Source organism: Oncorhynchus kisutch, linkage group LG18, assembly GCF_002021735.2.
Source record: "Oncorhynchus kisutch isolate 150728-3 linkage group LG18, Okis_V2, whole genome shotgun sequence".
Lineage (NCBI taxonomy): Eukaryota > Metazoa > Chordata > Actinopteri > Salmoniformes > Salmonidae > Oncorhynchus > Oncorhynchus kisutch.
In genome coordinates this window covers 22,954,827-22,975,603 of record NC_034191.2, presented here as the reverse complement: position 1 = coordinate 22,975,603, position 20,777 = coordinate 22,954,827, and the positions used below count along the sequence as shown (strand labels likewise).

At 43.3% G+C, this 20,777-nt stretch overlaps 1 protein-coding gene across 2 annotated transcripts in view; it reads right to left on the bottom strand.

The window, feature by feature from the left end:
* The window catches only part of LOC109909220 (serine/threonine-protein kinase ULK2-like), a 62,064-nt gene extending 45,990 nt beyond the window's left edge, over positions 1 to 16,074 (bottom strand). For both annotated transcript variants that reach the window (XM_031795570.1, XM_031795571.1), the window contains exons 1-3: positions 14,743 to 16,074; positions 7,317 to 7,409; positions 7,072 to 7,113 (exon numbers count right to left, since the gene is read on the bottom strand). In XM_031795570.1, coding sequence (XP_031651430.1) covers positions 7,072 to 7,113; positions 7,317 to 7,409; positions 14,743 to 14,832 — 225 coding nt within the window. In that variant the 5' untranslated portion in view covers positions 14,833 to 16,074. The remainder of the gene's footprint in view (positions 1 to 7,071; positions 7,114 to 7,316; positions 7,410 to 14,742) is intronic.
* Between the last annotated feature and the right edge of the window lie 4,703 nt (positions 16,075 to 20,777).

Genomic DNA, 20,777 nt, shown 5'->3' with positions numbered 1-20,777 from the left:
ATCTGCCGTTTCCAGCTACAATAGTCATTTACAACATTAACAAAGTCTTCACTGTATTTCTGATCAATTTGATGTTAATTTAATGGACAATTTTTGTGTGCTTTTCTTAAAAAAACAAGGACATTTCCAAGTGACTCCAAACTTTTGAACGGTAGTGTATGTTTTTATTTATTTTGCAACACGAACACGACGCGGGTGGTGGGGTCAGCATGTGAGTGGAAGTCTCCATGTATAGCCCTCAGAGTGTGTACTGTATACTACACATGAATGACTGATATCACAACATCTGTGATGTGTGTCTGTAGGCTAGGCTTTATGTTTTGCCCGCATTGAGATCTAAAGGAGCCCTCACAGTGCAGCGGGCCTTTCAAAGGTCAATGTGCCCCAGCAGCGTTCTCTAACGAGGCACCACCTCACACTCCTACAAACACCCAGCGACAGTGCTCCTACCCTCAGCTAATGAACGTTGACTGTAAACAGACCACACTTTCTAAATTGGCATTTCAGCGCATCGATAACCACCAGACGCCCTCCATCTCAACTTAGGTGGTGCCACCTCAACAGACCTGTTAGTTTTTCTTTAAGAAGCCTTCCTGTTCTCCACTCATTACCTGTATTAACTGCACCTGTTTGAACTCGTTACTTGTATAAAAGACACCTGTCCACACACTCAATCAAACAGACTCCAACCTCTCCACAATGGCCAAGATCAGAGAGATGTATAAGGACATCAGTGATAAAATTGTAGGCCTGCACAAGCCTGGGATGGGCTACAGGACTATAGGCAAGCAGCTTGGTGAGAAGGCAACAACTGTTGGCGCAATTATTAGAAAATGGAAGAAGTTCAAGATGACGGTCAATCACCCTCGGTCTGGGGCTCCATGCAAGATCTCACCTCCTGGGGCATCAATGATCATGAGGAAGGTGAGGGATCAGCCCAGAACTACACGGCAGGACCTGGTCAATGACCTGAAGAGAGCTGGGACCACAGTCTCAAAGAAAACCATTAGTAACACACTACGCCGTCATGGATTAAAATCCTGCAGCACACTCAAGGTCCCCCTGCTCAAGCCAGCGCATGTCCAGGCCTGTCTGACGTTTGCCAATGACCATCTGGTTGAGGAATGGGAGAAGGTCATGTGGTCTGATGAGACAAAAATAGAGCTTTTTGGTCTAAACTCCACTCGCCGTGTTTGGAGGAAGAAGAAGGATGAGTACAACCCCAAGAACACATCCCAACCGTGAAGCATGGAGGTGGAAACATCATTCTTTGGGGATGCTTTTCTGCAAAGGGGACAGGACAACTGCACTGTATTGAGGGGAGGATGGATGGGGCCATGTATCGCGAGATCTTGGCCAACAACCTCCTTCCCTCAGTAAGAGCATTGAAGATGGGTCGTGGCTGGGTCTTCCAGCATGACAACGACCCAAAACACACAGCCAGGGCAACTAAGGAGTGGCTCCGTAAGAAGCATCTCAAGGTCCTGGAGTGGCCTCGTCAGTCTCCAGACCTGAACCCAATAGAAAATCTTTGGAGGGAGCTGAAAGTCCGTATTGCCCAGCGACAGCCCCGAAACCTGACGGATCTGGAGAAGGTCTGTATGGAGGAGTGGGCCAAAATCCCTGCTGCAGTGTGTGCAAACCTGGTCAAGAACTACAGGAAACGTATGATCTCTGTAATTGCAAAGGTTTCTGTACCAAAAATTAAGTTCTGCTTTTCTAATGTATCAAATACTTATGCCATGCAATAAATTGCAAATGAATTACTTAAAAATCATACAATGTGATTTTAGGGATTTTTGTTTTAGATTCCGTCTCTCACAGTTTAAGTGTACCTATGATAAAAATTACAGACCTCTACATGCTTTGTAAGTAGGAAAACCTGCAAAATCGGCAGTGTATCAAATACTTGTTCTCCGCACTGAATATGTCAACATTATCAAGTTATGAAATTATTGTTATTTTAAAGTACAATCTCTTTTGGGCTTAGTTGTTTGTGGTCAATTTGCAGTGTACAAATCACTATAATTATGTTCAGCCCGCAGCTGAATCTAGCTGCCTACCCCTGCACTAGGCCTTACTAACATTAAAGCTACAATATGTTACTTTTGGATGCCCCGACCAAATTCACAAAGAATTGTGAGTTGTAGATCTGTCATTCTATTTAAAAGCAAGTCTAAGAAGCGGTAGATCAGTTTTGTGTGCCATTTTGATACTTCCCATTCTTAAGTTACATTTTTATGTCTTTTACTTTTGGTATTGTACATCATCTTCAAAAAAAGCTAAAAATACATTACTTGTAGATATTGAAAATATATTTCACAATGGTTTAGATACAACAGTGCAATAATTAGCTACACTCTAAATGGCGACATTGAGCGAGAGACGGAGAGAGCGAGCTAGAGACTGCGACAGAACAAGCGAGCGACTGAGACAGAACGAGCCCAAACAGATCCACAGATGATGCAATTTTTATTGCACTCCACACTGCCCTTTCCCACCTGGACAAAAGAACACTTATGTGAGAATGCTATTCATTGACTACAGCTCAGCGTTCAACACCATAGTACCCTCAAAGCTCATCACTAATCTAAGGATCCTGGGACTAAACACCTCCCTCTGCAACTGGATCCTGGACTTTCCTGTCACCCCCAGGTGGTGAGGGTAGGTAGCAACACATCTGCCACGCTGATCCTCAATACTGGAGCTCCCCAGGGGTGCGTGCTCAGTCCCCTCCTATACTCCCGGTTCACCCACGACTGCATGGCCACGCATGACTCCAACACCATTATTATGTTTGCAGACGACAACAGTGGTAGGCCTGATCACCAACAATGACGAGACAGCCAATAGGGAGGAAGTCAGAGACCTGGCCAGGTGGTGCCAGAACAACAACATATCCCTCAATGTAACCAAAACTAAGGAGATTATTGTGGACTACAGGAAAAGGAGGACCGATCACGCCCCCATTCTCATCGACGGGGCTGTAGTGGAGCAGGTTGAGAGCTTCAAGATCCTTGGTGTCCACATCAGCAACAAACTAGAATGGTCCAAACACACCAAGACAGTCGTGAAGAGGGCACGACAAAGCCTATTCCCCCTCAGGAAACTAAAAAGATTTGGCATGGGTCCTGAGATCCTCAAAAGGTTCTACAGCTGCAACATCGAGAGCTTCCTGACTGGTTGCATCACTATCTGGTATGGCAATTGCTCGGCCTCCGACCGCAAGGCACTACAGAGAGTACATCACCGCAAGGCACTACGGCCCAGTACATCACTGGGCTAAGCTGCCTGCCATCCAGGACCTCTACACCAGGCAGTGTCAGAGGAAGGCCCTAAAAATTGTCAAAGACCCCAGCCACCCCAGTCATAGATTGTTCTCTCTACTACCACATGGCAAGCGCTACCGGAGTGCCAAGTCTAGGACAAAAAGGCTTCTCAACAGTTTTTACCCCCAAGCCATAAGACTCCTAAACAGGAAATCAAATGGCTACCCGGACAATTTGCATTGTGTGCCCCCAACCCCTCTTTTTACACTGCTGCTATTCTCTGGTTAACATATATGCATAGTCACTTTAACTATACATTCATGTACATACAACCTCAATTGGGCCGACCAACCAGTGCTCCCGCATATTGGCTAACCGGGCTACCTGCATTGTGTCCCACCCACCAACCCCTCTTTTACGCTACTGCTACTCTCTGTTCATCATATATGCATAGTCACTTTAACCATATCTAGATGTACAGTGGGGCAAAAAAGTATTTAGTCAGCCACCAATTGTGCAAGTTCTCCCACAATACTTATTTTCCACCACAATTTGCAAATAAATTCATAAAAAATCCTACAATGTTATTTTCTGGATTTTTTTTCTCATTTTGTCTGTTATAGTTGAAGTGTACCTATGATGAAAATTACAGGCCTCATCTTTTTAAGTGGGAGAACTTGCACAATTGGTGGCTGACTAAATACTTTTTTGCCCCACTGTACATACTACCTCAATCAGCCTGACTAACCGGTGTCTGTATGTAGCGTCGCTACTGTATATAGCCTGTCTTTTTACTGTTGTTTTATTTCTTTACCTACCTATTGTTAACCTAATACCTTTTTTGCACTATTGGTTAGCGCCTGTAAGTAAGCATTTCACCGTAAGGTCTACACCGGTTGTATTCAGAGCACATGACAAATAAACTTTGATTTGATGAGACAGAGAGAGCGAGCGACCGAGAGAGCAAATCGACAGAGAGAGCGGGCGAGTGGCAGAGAGAGAGAGCGAGTGGCAGAGAGAGAGAGCGAGCGGCAGAGAGCGCGAGCGACAGAGCGAGCGAGAGTCAGAGAGAGCGAGCGAGCGAGAGTCAGAGAGAGCGAGCGAGCGAGAGTCAGAGAGAGCGAGCGAGCGAGAGTCAGAGAGAGCGAGCGAGCTTCAGAGAGAGAGAGCGAGCGAGCGACAGAGAGAGAGAGCGAGAGACAGACAGAGAGAGCGAGAGACAGACAGAGAGAGCGAGAGACAGACAGAGAGAGCGAGAGACAGACAGAGAGAGCGAGAGACAGACAGAGAGAGCGAGAGACAGACAGAGAGAGCGAGAGACAGACAGAGAGAGCGAGAGACAGACAGAGAGAGCGAGAGACAGACAGAGAGAGCGAGAGACAGACAGAGAGAGCGAGAGACAGACAGAGAGAGCGAGAGACAGACAGAGAGAGCGAGAGACAGACAGAGAGAGCGAGAGACAGACAGAGAGAGCGAGAGACAGAGAGAGCGAGAGACAGAGAGAGCGAGAGACAGAGAGAGCGAGAGACAGAGAGAGCGAGAGACAGAGAGAGCGAGAGACAGAGAGAGCGAGAGACAGAGAGCGAGAGACAGAGAGCGAGAGACAGAGAGCGAGAGACAGAGAGCGAGAGAGACAACTAAATAAACAAAGAACATGGGAAGAAACAAAGAAGAGAAATGAGTGCAATAGAAAGAGAGAGTGAAAAGAAAGCCTAGAAAGAGAGGACGCTTGGAGGCCTAACACCGCAACACTATCTTCGTCTCCCTCTAAACGCCGTCTTTTCGCTCTTTTTTTTTTCGCTCTTTCCTTTCAGACGGCATCTCTAAGCCCCACTGCCTGTGTGCCAAAGGCGACAGCTGCAGAGGCGAGAGATGGCCCAGGGAGAGTACAGCCCTGCCAATGGGACGAGAGGGGGGAGCAAGAGACAGACTCTAAGACAAGCTACACACAAAGCCCAAACCAGTGTCTTCAGTTATGGGGAGTTCTGTGGCAATCCTATTCACTTCCAGGTAGAAGTTGCCCCTCCGCCTAATCACATATCTAGGATCAGATTCCCTGACACCCAATCCAAATCTTAATCATAAGGGGTATGAACAGATAAATCGGCATCTAGTGCCTGTATTAGTGGATGTAACCTACTTCCACTCATCCAGTCTGTTCAGCATTGACAACGGACTTTTCAAACACATTTTACATCACACACTACATTAGCATAACGGAAATGTCTGACTCTATAAGTGGTGATTACATCAGGGGCGTGGCCGGAGGGATGAAGGGAGGAGGGCCGGATGGGTAGAGCAGGGTCCCGGTGGGAGGCTTACATACACACAGGAAGTGCCTCACCGTGTGGGCAGCGCTGCTTGATCATCACTTCAATAGCTCTCTCTAATACCATTCTTTCAATCTCTCCCAATTGGGTGGAGCCCTACCGGAAAGGCTTTTTATAGCTAGAGAATGCAGAGACTCATAGCGCTACCTGCTAACCGTGGAGTGAACAATGAAGCCCACACAGGGCTGAGCTGGTGTTTCAAAGACTGTTCCCTGTTCTTTAACAGAAGGCTCTCAGTGATTTCCATGCTGACCCAAAGCTACAGGTTTACTAGTCACCATGAAGTAAGGTTATGATGAGCTCGACTAACTAACGCCTGACCTTTGGTGGCGGCCATTTTGTCCCCCACCTTGGACGACCCTGCCCCTGGACACATCACTGAGGACAGTCGGTGGCGAGTTCTGATTGGCGACCAGGGAGATGTTGGGCCATACAATGCATGCTGCTGGTATAACCATGGCCAGTCATGTGGTGTCATGTGACTGAGAAGCTCCCAGGCTCCAGTCAGTCAGTGGTCACAGCCTTGGCCCACCAGTCAGTGATCTGTCAGAGTTAATGGTTTACACATCATGACCACTGACTTTACACACAGACTTCTGCTCTGGACATATGCAGTCAGCTCCAGATGGACCGGATAAACACAGAAAAGGTCTACTCAGGAGCGTGGCAACCCATTCTAATTTGTTTGTCTGGCTCACTGGTCAGCTTGTGATCGAGAGTGTTCTGCCTGTATGCTGCTGCATTGCCCTGCACTGTACAATTTTGCTAGTTATAATGACTCAAACAATTTGCTTCTAGCCATTTAGGTCTAATTGAGCACTGTTGTTGAGAATGGCTAGATGAAACGAAGACCGGTCAGTATAAAAAGCACCTGAGTGAACTGGAGGCTCAGTCAGTATGCAGCCTCCGAGTTTTAGCGACGCTAGGCCCACTCGGCGGCTGTAGTAGCGACGCTAGGCCCACTCGGCGGCTGTAGTAGCAGCGACGCTAGGCCCACTCGGCGGCTGTAGTAGCGACGCTAGGCCCACTCGGCGGCTGTAGTAGCGACGCTAGGCCAACTCGGCTGTAGTAGCGACGCTAGGCCAACTCGGCTGTAGTAGCGACGCTAGGCCAACTCGGCTGTAGTAGCGACGCTAGGCCAACTCGGCTGTAGTAGCGACGCTAGGCCAACTCGGCTGTAGTAGCGACGCTAGGCCAACTCGGCTGTAGTAGCGACGCTAGGCCAACTCGGCTGTAGTAGCGACGCTAGGCCAACTCGGCTGTAGTAGCGACGCTAGGCCAACTCGGCTGTAGTAGCGACGCTAGGCCAACTCGGCTGTAGTAGTGATGCTAGGCCCACTCCGCTGTAGTAGTGACGCTAGGCCAACTCGGCTGTAGTAGTGACGCTAGGCTAACACTGTAGACACACTCAGGTCTACCTGCAATCAACTGAGCTCTACCTTACTTCAATGGAAAACAAGATAAGGACTTACCTGGACATCATAAAGCGCCACAATGTTCTCATGTTGAAGTTCCTGGAAAAAGTCATGAAGAAAACAAGTACATTAGTGTTTCATTAGCTACTGTACCTTTGACGTGACAACTGGCTTCTATTTAGATTTATAAGTCAAGGCCTTTCAGTCAAACATGATGACTAAATGGAAGATCGATGTCAACTCATTCTTTAAATACGTTTCCAAGATAAGTGAGAAGGAATTAGGTTAAGCATACTACTCACCTTGAGGATTTTGATTTCCTTGCCAAGCAGGATCTGGGACTTGGAGAGGTTCTTCTTGGTAATGCTCTTGACCGCCACCTCCCAATCAGTCTTCTGCAGTCGGAGGAAGGAGTGACATAAAGGAACAACTAGTTAAAATCCCTTTAAACATGTTCAGTTCCTCCATCACTTACACTAATGCCAAGGGAAGCTTGTGTGTGTAAAGCTCAGGCCAACTGGCCTTTAAATTGCTTTGTGTGCACTGTGTATCATCATTTGTGAGAGAGATCTTGGACAATAAACCAAACACAGGTTTCTTAAGTTTCTATCAGATAGACTGAATGAGTCAAATGAGTTATCATGCGCTTGATGGTTTTTGCAACGGCACTTGAAGAAACTTCCAATTTTCCGGATTGACAGACTGTTGTTTCTCTTTACTTATTTGAGCTGTACTTGCCATAATATGGATTTGGTATTTTACCAAATAGGGCTATCTTGTTTGGTCTCCCGAGTGGTGCAACGATGTAAGGCACTGCATCACGGCCGGTGATTGCGAGTCACACAGGGCGGTGCACAACTGGCCCAGCATTGGCCGGGGTAGGGTTTGGCCGGGGTAGGCTGTCATTGTAAATAAGAATTTGTTTGTAAATGAGAGCAAAACATTCTTATGGTGACAATAACATTTGTTAGTAGATCAGCTTATCAGCTTATCATAAGATACTCTACCTTAGGCAAGCAATACCTCGAGACTTCTTTAATATTAGACATCGCACACCAGCTGTTATTGACAAAGACACACACCCCCACCCCTTGTCTTACCAGAGGTAGCGTCTCTGCCGGTGCATGGAAAATCCCGCTAGCTCTATATTGTCCGTATCGTCGTTCAGCCATGTCTCGGGGAAACATAAGTTTGTTTTTAATGTCCCATTGGTAGGATAATATTAAATCATAGGTCATCAATTTTATTATCCAAAGATTGCACGTTAGCAAGAAGAACGGATGGCAGTTGGAGTTTACTCGCTCGCCTACAGATCTTCAAAAGGATGCCTGGTCCGCGGCGCCTTTTCCTGCATCATTTCTTCACACAAAAGGCGAGGATCTGAGCATGTTCCAGTGAAAGCAGGATATCCTTCTCGTCGGACTCGTTAAAAGGAAAAAGTTTCTTCCAGTCCGTGGTGAGTAATCGCTGTTCTGATGTCCAGAAGTTATTTCGGTCTTAAGAGACAGTAGCAGCAACAATACAAACACAATAAGTAAAAAAATAAGTTAAAGAAAATGCAAAAAAAACAAAAATGGCACAATTTGTTGGGAGAATGTAAAACATCAGCCATGTTTTTTGGCGCCATCTTATAATAAGCAAAAGAGAAAGACAGTCCCATCCTTACTTTAAAGGACATGAAGGTCAGTCAATACGGAACATTTCAAGAACTTTGAAAGTTTCTTCAAGTGCAGTCGCAAAAACCATCAGGCGATATGATGAAACTAGCTCTCATGAGGAACGCCAAAGGAAAGGAAGACCCAGAGTTACCTCTGCTGCAGAGGATAAGTTGCTGTTAACTGCACCTAAGATTGTAGCCCAAATAAATGCTTCAGAGTTCAAGTAACAGACACATTTCAACATCAACTGTTCAGAGGAGACCACGTGAAATCAGGCCTTTTTGGTTGAATTGCTGCAAAGAAACCACTACTAAAAGAACACCAGTAAGAAGAAAGACTTGCTTGGCCAAGAAACATAGGCAATGGACATTAGATTGATCTGATGAGTCCAAATTTGAGATGTTTGGTTCCAACCGCCATGTCTTTGTGAGATGCTGAGCAGGTGAACAGATGATCTCCGCATGTGTGGTTCCAACCGTGAAGTATGGAGGAGGTGGTGTAATGGTGTGGGGGTGCTTTGCAGTTGACACTGTCAATGATTTATTTAGAATTTGATGGCACACTTAACCAGCATGGCTACCACAGCATTCTGCAGCGATATGCAATCCCATCTGGATTGCGCTCAGTGTCATTTGTTTTTCAACAGGACAATAACCCAAAATACACCTCCAGGCTGTGCAAGGGCTATTTGAGTGATGGAGTGCTGCATCAGATGACCTGGCCTCCACAATCACCCGACCTCAACCCAATTGAGATGGTTTGGGATGAGTTGGACCACAGAGTGAAGAAAAAGCACCCAACAATTGCTCAGCATGTGGGAACTCTTTCAACTGTTGGAAAAGCATTCCAGGTGACTACCCCATGAAGCTGGTTGAGAGAATGCCAAAAGTGGGCAAAGCTGTCGTCAAGGCAAATGGTGGCTACTTTGAAGAATAAAAAATATTTGTTTAACACCTTTTTGGTTACTACATGATTCCATGTGTGTGTTAACTCATAGTTGATGTCTTCACCATTATTCTACAATGTTAAAAATAGCAAAAATAAAGAAAAACCATTGAATGAGTAGGTATGTCCAAACTTTTGACTGGTACTGTATTGCTTCCCTTGCAATACAACTTTCCCTCAAAATAGTTGTACAATGTGCTCAGCAATACAATAAAGTTTGGTGGGCATGCATAATGTTGATGCATTAGAATAGAAGGTATGGAGAATGTTAAAGAGCCTGTAGGATTATTTAAAAAAAGCAGTTGGGAAATGAATATTTGAGTTTCAAATACAATGTGAGTATATTTAAGTGGTTTAAATGATTCACTTCCCCACTAACCTTCTAAAAGTGCCAAAATCGTATTCTGCCAAAAATGACAGTGCGAGACATGTTTTGCATAACGTACATTTCACGCATGCGAACAAAGAACACCATCACACAGTGTTTCACAGTTTATTGAGCACAGAGACAAAAATCAGGTGTCTCAGGCAGTATTTGTGTAACCTACCAAACAATGTTCAGTGCATTCTGAAAGTATTCAGACCCTTTGACTATTTCCACATTTTGTTGTTACAGCCTTATTCCAAAATGTACTAAATAGTTTTGTCTCAATCTACACACAATACCGCATAATGACAAAGCAAAAACAGATTTGAAATTTTAGCAATTTATTTACATAAGTAAATTTTGTTTTTTTCTCTGACCCTTTACTCAGTACTTTTTTGAAGCACCTTTGGCAGTGATTACAGCCTTGAGTGTTCTTGGTTATGATGCTACAAGCTTGGCACCTGTATTTGTGGAATTTCTCCCACTTTTCTCTGCAGATACTCTCAAGCTCTGTCAGGTTGGATGGGGAGCTTCACTGCACAGCTATTTTAAGGTCTCTTCAGAAATGTTAGATCGGGTTCAAGTACGGACTCTGGCTGGACCACTCAAGGACATTTAGAAACTTGTCCCGAAGCCACTCCAGCATTCTCTTGGCTGTGTGCTTAGGGTCGTCTGTCCTGTCTGCAGAGAAAAGTGGGAGAAATTCCCCAAATACAGGTGCCAAGCTTGTAGCATCATAACCAAGAACACTTAAGGCTGTAATCACTGCCAAAGGTGCTTTGTCCCAGTCTGAGGTCCCGAGCACTCTGGAGCAGGTTTTCATCAAGGAACTCTGTTCATCTTTTTCTCGATCCTAACTAGTCTCCCAGTCCCTGCAGCTGAAAAACATCCCCATAGCATGATGATGCCACCATCACGCTTCGCCATAGGGATGGTGCCAGGTTTCCTCCAGACTGCACTGTATAGCTTGGCATTTTTTTTACCTTTATTTAACCAGGCAAGTCAGTTAAGAACAAATTCTTATTTTCAATGACAGCCTAGGAACAGTGGGTTAACTGCCTGTTCAGGGGCAGAACGACAGATTTGTACCTTGTCAGCTCGGGGGTTTGAACTTGCAACCTTCCGGTTACTAGTCCAACGCTCTAACCACTAGGCTACCCTGGTGGTTAGTCCAGACAATACTGTTAACCATGGTCTGAGAGTCCTTTGAGTTTCTTTTGGAAAACTACAAGCGGGTTGTCATGTGCCTTTTACCAAGGAGTGTCTTCCTTCAGGCCACCACCATTAAGGCCTGATTGCTGGAGTGCTGCAGATATGGTTGTTCTTCTGGAATGTTCTCCCATCTCCACAGAGGAACTCTGTAGCTCTGTCAAAGTGATCATCGGGCTCTTGGTCACCTCCCTGACCAAAGCCCTTCTTTCCCGATTGCTCAGTTAGGCCGGGCGGCCAGCTCTGAGTTCACTGTCTTCTTGGGGACCTTCAATGCTGCAAAAATTTTTAGTACCCTTCCCCAGATCGGTGCCTCGACACAATCCTGCCACGGAGCTCTACGGACAATTCCTTCCACCTTGGTTTTTTCTCTGACATGCACTGTCAACTGTGGGACCATATATAGACAGATGTGTGCTTTTCCAAATCATGTCCAATCAATTGAATTGACGACACATGGACTCCAAGTTGTAAAAACATCTCAAGGATGAACAAAGGAAACAGGATACCCCTGAACTCTGAATAAATAAGGTATTACTCATAAATAAGGTATTTCTGATTTTATTTTTTGTAAATAAGCAAAGAACTGCTTTGTCATTATGTGTGTATTATGTGGAGATTGATTAAATAAAAAATGTTTGTCAACTTTAGAATAAGGCTGTAATGTAACAAAATGTGGAATCAAGGGGTCTGAATACTTTCCGAATGCACTATATAGCAAGTGTCGTAGAGGGCACAATTTTACAATGTCGCAGTCCAGAAATGCCAAAATCCTGGACCTCTGATGGAGACTGTCATCAACACATGCTTCTCTTTAGGACCATTTGTGTGCCCAGGCCCCATAGGCTACCTCAATAACCTTGACTAACCAGTGCCCCGCACATTGAATCTGTACCAGTACCCCCTGCGTATAGCCTCAATACTGTTATTTTATTGTTTCTGTTTAATTATTTATTTATTTTTACTTCAGTTGATTTTAGTAAATACTTCCTTAAAAAACATGAGCTGGCGCACACCCAGAAACATTATTTTGTGTGGAGGTGCTGACTAATGGCAAATAAACTTCTTTTTTGTGTTTTTTTTTTTAAGAGTCGCACACTCCATATATAAACTCCCAGTAATTTATTGGGAAAATCACCTTTATTGGGGGTACGACTATTTGTTATAGTTTATAGGAAATACTTAACACTTTTTTTCCCTAAAACTGCATTGTTGGTTAAGGGCTTGTAAGTCAGCATTTCACTGTAAGGTCTACACATGTTGTATTCGGAGGATGTGACAATGTTTTTACTTGAACTGTTGGAATCATAGAAATAGAATGATTATTCTAATTCTATAGTTATAATAGTGTAATATAATAGTACTGACAACTAATGAAAACGCCAGGGAGGAGTTATTGTGACAGGTTAGGAAGCAAAGTGTTGACAAGTGTTTCCTAGGAGACCCTATAATCTTTGACTACATTGAATGTTTTCTCTTAGCTACTTCATGTAGCTAACATATTCATCCTTTGCACTTTCCGCTTTGCTTTAGAAGATACTTTTGCACAAGCATGATTTAAGTCTATACCATCACTGAAACTGTATTATCAGGCTGTATAGCTAATTACCTTTGTTCTAACTAGTTAGCTATCAAGCAATTAGTGGCTAAGAAGATTTAGGCCCAACTTGCTAAGAAAATACATCTGCAAACAGCTAGTTTGTATCGTAAGAAACAAACTAATAGTGTAATTATAGAAGGCTAGTGGAGTTATACTAAGAAGCAAAGTGAAAACAGCATCATCGTCATCAACATTGTTGCATGTGCTGCATTGACCATGCAGACTGAATGCAAGTGTCTCATGGGCGAGGAACAACAAATACACTCCTTGAGTGACAGGGGGCAGGGTTAGGTCTGTGTGGAAAGCGGCATGGAGAAAGAGCAGAAAGAGAAGACTCAATTAGCGAAGTAAACTATAAGAATGGATGTTACACACGGCCTATCCCATTTAACAAAATATTAAAATACCATATAGAAGTAAAAACCCAAAGAGCTCCATGTATCAATCAGTATATCGTAAAATACAGGTATACCGCCCAGCCCTAGATCCCACCCTGGTCACCAATGTAGCGAGAGAAATTTACATTTTAGTAATTTAGCAGACAAAATCCAGAATAGAAAAGACAACAGGCAAATGCAGACGAGGTCCCACTGTCTAAATCAGGGATGGGCAACTGTCAGCCCGTGGGCTGCATGAAGGCCCTCGGATCAATTTCCAGTTTCAATTTAGGAACTAATTCTGAGTGTCAACTTACTGTTGCGAGTTAGAATACACAAGGTGCAATTTTGAAATTTGGTTGTGCATTACCAGTTTTTCCCTTGTTATGTAAGACACTGACAGTCAGTCATTTAGTCCATATCAGCTAAACTATTTTAGATTGCTAAATTAGTTTTGCAGACAGCTATCCAAACTTGTTATTAGCATAGAATTGCCTGCTGGGGGCCCCCATTGATTTTGTCAGGTGAGTCTCTCTCCAACCCTATGGCAAAATGTGTAGAATTGTACTAAATTAACTAAAATGTTAATTTTAAAAAGTCTCTCCATTGTTAAGAGTGGAGACACTAAAATGCTTTGCTGACAATGTGGGGGGGGGGGGGGTGGATGTGGATACACAGACTCGCGAGCAACTGTGGCAATAGGGTAGCATGGTGACATCATCCCTGGAAGCATCACACAGTGAGATAGATGTGGAGCAGGCTCAGACATAAGTAACATTCTCTCCTCTCTGACCGTCCTTCAGCTGCGCCTTGATCAACAGAACAGTTTGGTCCACATCATGGACAGTCACCACAGTCCTGTCAGTCAGTCAATATGCTTTGTTATCACTGGTGTGTGACCAATCAAGCTAATAGAACGAATGTATCATCACTAGACTATCATCTCATTGTATTGGTCATATAAAAAAATAAAACACTGTCAAGAAAGCATTGATGTGTAGACTATTATCATGGCTCATATCATCACTGAAAATGGAGAAAGAAGACCTCTTGAGGAGGAAAAACAAGAAGACATGCTCCTTTCTCTCCACCTTGTCTAGGCTGGCTACGTCAGTGAGCTATTCACTGCTGTTTGAGTCATCCGTTTCATGAATGAACGGCTGGCATCTCAATGCACCCCAGTGCCAGACCATAACGCAAGATTGCACAACATCGCATGATCGAGGCTTATGAAACAATAACATGCATAATCAAACATGTAAATAACATTGTTATATTTGAATAAGGTATGCCTGTAAATTGATATAATTGTATTTCATTGCAATACTTGCATCACTAATAACAAATATTTAAACATCTAGTTAGTTGAAGGAAAACTAAACAAAATGATGCCAAATGACAGTTAATTTACTGCAGTGCAATGCCATTGACCCAGATTTATATAAACGTCACCACTCTCACATAACCTCAGAGACAAATAGAGGAGAGGGAAGGTAGGGAAGGAGTAGGGAGGAGACAAGCAATGCAATGGGAAAGATGGAGATGCAGACCTTTAATGTTCCAGATATTTACCTTTCTGTGCCTTCCTTTGAACACCACAGCAAAAGCACCATGTCCCACCAGGTCCTTTCTGCTGTATTCAAAGTCTCCAACAGTCTCCATTGTCAACGTAACTGTCCAATTTAGGTCAGGTGTCAAAAGGTTCTTTCTTCAGTAATGCACTTTGAAGGATGCTCTCTTTTGATGGTAGAACCTTGATTTAGCTGTCAAGCAAACTAGTGATTGTGGCGTTCACAGAATACAAGTCAGTTTTACAAGGACAAGCATGCATTCCAGTCCACCTTTGATATTGCCTGAGAAACAGCCAGGTGATGATGCAACTGATCACGTTTAAAATGGGATGCAAAACTGGAGCTAGTGTAAAATTCTTCCCTGTCAGTAGCCAATTACAACAGATTATATAAGGCTTTACCTTGAACTATTTCCACAATCAGACACTGCAGTCAGCTGTACGCATGGCTGGCCACAATCCCAAGGTACACAATGTCAGTCCCTACTGCCAGCTGTCATTTTCTGATCCAGATTGCTAGCGTTGCAAACTGGCTAGTTAGCTAGTTAAATATGCATTTAGATGGCAAACAAATGAGCTCAAAAACTGCTTTGCCAGACATTCTACATGATGTCAAGTGTCCTGGATAAATAGATTGCAAGCTTCAAACACCCACAAACACTTCAACTATATAACCAGAGTGACATGCTGTGACGACAAGCGTCATGTTGTCCATGCATTGTAGCTGGCAAGCAACCATGCTAACAACATTTTATATAGTTAGCTAGCTAGCTACATTTAACGTTAGCTTCATGCTAACTAAACAGAATATCAATTGAATGGACGGACATCAATTTGTGATTTTCAGATTATCGCAAGAAAATACAAAATACAGGCCTAACGTTATATATGTGCCTGAAAAACTATGAAATGCAACACCAATGAGTTTGAATAGAATTTGTGTAAGTCACAGCCAGCTAACGCTGTCATAATAGTCCTCTTGTGGCGAGATGTTCAAACCAGGTGACGTCTCTCCTCTTCGAAAACATTGATGTTCGTGCGATTCTCTTCAATGTAATCCAAAATGCATCTATTCAAATTCCTTGATTTTCATCATTGGGCCATCACATCTCAGTCACAGGGCGAACATCATTGGGTCAGCAAGAAAATGGCAACCGATTCAAGTTAACCTTTACAGTACGACAAGTAAAACCATTCAACGTATGTCCCTTATTACGCTTCACCTGAAAATTCATTTTGGTTTCGTCTTGTCCCTTCCCATCACATTGACCAGGTACAGCGTTGTCTGCTGACACGCTACCAATGTCAATACAGAGCAAATTGCGAAAAGAGTACCGTGACACATATTTTACACCATATCCCTCCGCCGACTACGTCAATGCGCAATATACCCTCCGCCACGAATGATAGTTCCATGGTGTCATCGGTCATCTCCGTTAGCCCAGAACTAAAATCTCGCTTTGTAGCATTGATTTAATTTGAATAACAACATATTACATCCTTCATTGTAAATATATGGATCGTATTAATTCAATTAAATATGTAATACTTAGCTCCCTCCAAAATAACTTCACAGTCACACTTATAAGCTGTGTATAAAAGTTGCCCCTACTCCTACTGAATTAATTGTTAATTTCTTCATTCTCTATGGTACATTTTACTTGCACAAAATCAAATATCAGTTCCCAAATGCAATATTTTTTAAAACATGAAATCGAATATTCAATCAAACATTTAGAATTAGTCAATGACAAAAAAACTATATATTTCTTACAAGGTTTACAATTGGAAGCCCTGACCTTTTTCTTTGTATTTGATTGGAGGTACTTTCACTTTCATGAAACTGTTGTCACTGGCAAATTCATGTGTAGTGATTTTAATTAATCATTTTTGTTTAATTTCATAAGAATACAATATATTTGTAGTTATGTCCTATGCTTATTTGTAATTGTATTGTAATTTCAATAATACAAAGAAAAAACATGATTCAATAATACAAAGAAGAAAAAAAACGAAAGTATTTTGTAATTGGTCAGATGCTCGATCCACGAGAGACTTTCATTTAGGCTACTCATCTTTTGCTGTTCATTTAACTGGTATGGATCTACCAGAAGCAAGATATGTTTGATTAAAAAACAGAAACCATACAATTGTTTGACTGACACCCACAAGATAAATGCCGCGTTCATGTGCTTGAAGGAACTAAGAAACTCGAAAATGTCCGATTTACTGATTCGTTGACTGACTAGGTAAAACAATATGCAGATGTACCCTTGAGCAAGGCACTTAACCCTAATTGCTCCTGCAAGTCACTCTAGATAAGAGCTTCTGCTAAATGACAAACGTACTGTATCATTAACAAATTTAGCCTATCGACTGTCATCACGTGTACAGTAATTTGATATCCTTATCTCACTATGTCTTGAGATGATATTTAAATCCTAAGTACCCCAAGGATGTACATGTACCACATGCCATGGTCAGCCCCTTCTAGTGTTCTAGAGGCAGTGATAGGCTACCTGAGATTTGCATTATCATTCTACTTTGCAGAAAGATTTCAGTGTGTCAAATCGGAGGGCATGCTGTCCGGTTCAATTCTCGGGCCGACTCTTTTCTCTGTATATATCAATGATGTTGCTCTTGCTGCGGGAGATTCCCTGATCCACCTCTACGCAGACGACACCATTCTGTATACTTCCGGCCCATCCTTGGACACTGTGCTATCTAACCTCCAAACGAGCTTCAATGCCATACAACACTCCTTCCGTGGCCTCCAACTGCTCTTAAATGCTAGTAAAACCAAATGCATGCTTTTCAACCGTTCGCTGCCTGCACCCGCACGCCCGACTAGCATCACCATTCTGGATGGTTCTGACCTAGAATATGTGGACATCTATCGTGCCATCCGTTTTGTTACTAAAGCACCTTATACCACCCACCACTGCGACCTGTATGCTCTAGTCGGCTGGCCCTCGCTACATATTCGCGCCAGACCCACTGGCTCCAGGTCATCTACAAGTCCATGCTAGGTAAAGCTCCGCCTTATCTCAGTTCACTGGTCACGATGGCAACACCCACCCGTAGCACACACTCCAGCAGGTGTATCTCACTGATCATCCCTAAAGCCAACACCTCATTTGGCCGCCTTTCGTTCCAGTTCTCTGCTGCCTGTGACTGGAACAAATTGCAAAAATCGCTGAAGTTGGAGACTTTTATCTCCCTCACCAACTTCAAACATCTGCTATCTGAGCAGCTAACCAATCACTGCAGCTGTACATAGTCTATCGGTAAATCGCCCACCCAATTTTACCTACCTCTTCCCCATACGGTTTATATTTATTTACTTTTCTGCTCTTTTGCACACCAATATCTCTACCTGTACATGACCATCTGATCATTTATCACTCCAGTGTTAATCTGCTAAATTTAAATTATTTGCCTACCTCCTCATGCCTTTTGCACACAATGTATATAGACTCTCTTTTTTTTTCTTTTTTTTCTACTTTGTTATTGACTTGTTAATTGTTTACTCCATGTGTAACTCTGTGTTGTTGTCTGTTCACACTGCTATGCTTTATCTTGGCCAGGTCGCAGTTGTAAATGAGAACTTGTTCTCAACTAGCCTACCTGGTTAAATATTTAATTTAATTTTAAGTTAAATAAAATTGTAATAAATTTGAGCATCTGATTGTAAGCTCCAGACTGGTCCTTCATGCCTTTGCTTTGTATATGTTGCCCCCTTTTGGATTTATTCAGGTATGACATATCCCTTGATCACATTTGAAAAATAAAAACTGTTGACTACCTTGTCAATTAATGTCCTGGATCCTTTATTAATTAATTTGTGCATGAACTAAGTAGGCCTATAGTTTATTAGTGTGACTTGCTGTTCTTCATGGAGATGAATTTGCATTACATTTTTGTTTGTGTATTATGCTAATTAGATATCCTTGTGGGTGTAACGGATGTGAAACGGCTAGCTTAGTTAGCGGTGGTGCGCGCTAAATAGCGTTTCAATCGGTGACGTCACTTGCTCTGAGACCTTGAAGTAGTAGTTCCCCTTGCTCTGCAAGGGCCACGGCTTTTGTGGAGCGATGGGTAACGATGCTTCCTGGGTGTCAGTTGTTGATGTGTGCAGAGGGTCCCTGGTTCGTGCCCGGGTATGGGCGAGGGGACGGTTTAAAGTTATACTGTTACATGGGCATGGACATAACAGGAAAACAAAGATAGAAAGGCCTTATATGCAATTATATTTAATAAATTGGTCAATACAATAGTTGGGTTACTTGCTCTATGAAGAGCATTTGAATGGCTTGGATAAGCCTTTGGATATGGTGTATCCTGACAAAAAGGAGAGGTTTGGAAGGTTTCTCCTGTTGAAAGGTGGAAAGGTGGAGGGGAGGTCCTCTGGGAGTCCAGACGTGGCAGCATATGTCACTATGTTGGGTGCTTTTTGAGCATCTACAGGTCCTCAAAAAGTTCTACAGCTGCACCATCAAGAGCATTCTGACCGCTTGGTATGGCAACTGCTACAGAGGGTAGTGTGTACGGCCCAGTACTTCACTGGTGCCAAGCTTTCTGCCATCCGGGACCTCTATACCAGGCCGTGTCAGAGGAATGTCCTAAAACATTTTAAAGACTCCAGCCACCCAAGTCTTAGACTGTTCTCTTTGCTACCGCATGGTAGTCCTCAGCAACTCTGGGACCAAAAGGATCCCTAACAGAAAAGGATCCTTAACAGTTAATCCAATTGCTGCCCAGACTATTTGCATTGTCCCCCTTATTTTATTATGATTTAGAATTATTTTCTGTACTGACTCTCTTGCACAGGCTCGATGTACCCTCACCGGACTCTAACCGCACACACATGCATATTGACAACAAACACTCACATTCCTTCACACATGCTGCTGCTATTCTCTGTTTATTATCTGTGCACAGTCACTTTACCCCTACCTACATGTACATATTCCCTCAATTACACTACATGTTCAAAAGTATGTGGACACGTGCTCCTCGAACATCTCAGTCTAAATTAATTGGCATTAATATGGAGTTGGTCCCCCCCTTTTTTGTTGTTGCTATAACAGCCTCCTCTCTTCTGGGAAGGATTTCCACTCGATGTTGGACCATTGCGGCAGTGACTTGCTTCCATTCAGCCACAAGAGCATTAGTGAGGTCGGGCACTGATGTTGGACGATTAGGCCTGGCTCGCAGTCATTGTTCCAATTCATCCCAAAGGTGTTCGATGGGGTTGAGGTCAGGGCTCTGTGCAGGCCAGTCAAGTTCTTTCACACCGATCTTGACAAACCATTTCTGTATGGACTTTGATTTGTGCATACTGAAACTGGAAAGAGCCTTCCTCAAACTGTTACCAGAAAGTTGGAAGCACAGTATCGTCTAGAATGTCATTGTATGCTGTAGCGTTAAGGTTTCCCATTCACTGGAACTAACGGGTCCAGCCTGAACCATGAAAAACAGCCCCAGCCTCCTCCACCAAACTTTACAGTTGGCACTACGCATTCGGGCAGGTAGCGTTCTCATGGCATCCGCCAAGCCCAGACTAGTCTGTCAGAATGCCAGATGAAGCTGATCCATCACTCCAAAGAACGGGCTTCCACTGTGAGCTTGTGTGGCCTACACGTGGTAGTAATAATCTTCAATCTGGATAACAACAAATCATAAGACTAGAGAAATGTATCGACAAATAGAAACATGACGGAGAGTAAGACAGTGGAACCCATTTCAAAATGAAAACGTGACTCTTCTACAGGCGATTTAATATTTTCACCACCGGGAATGGTAAAGATCGAAACCGATCTGTTAAAATCAATAAATGACAAACTGGGTATACTTGAACTAGTCAGTAAGGATATAAAAGAGTTGAAGGCAAGCCTCAAGATGAGTGACGAAAAAGCTGCGACATTGGAGAAAGACATAAACAAGCTAAAAGGGACAGTCAATAAGATTGAAACCGAAGTTAATTAACTTTAAAAGTAGAACATCATTCTGACAGAAGCCTTACTTGACATACAGA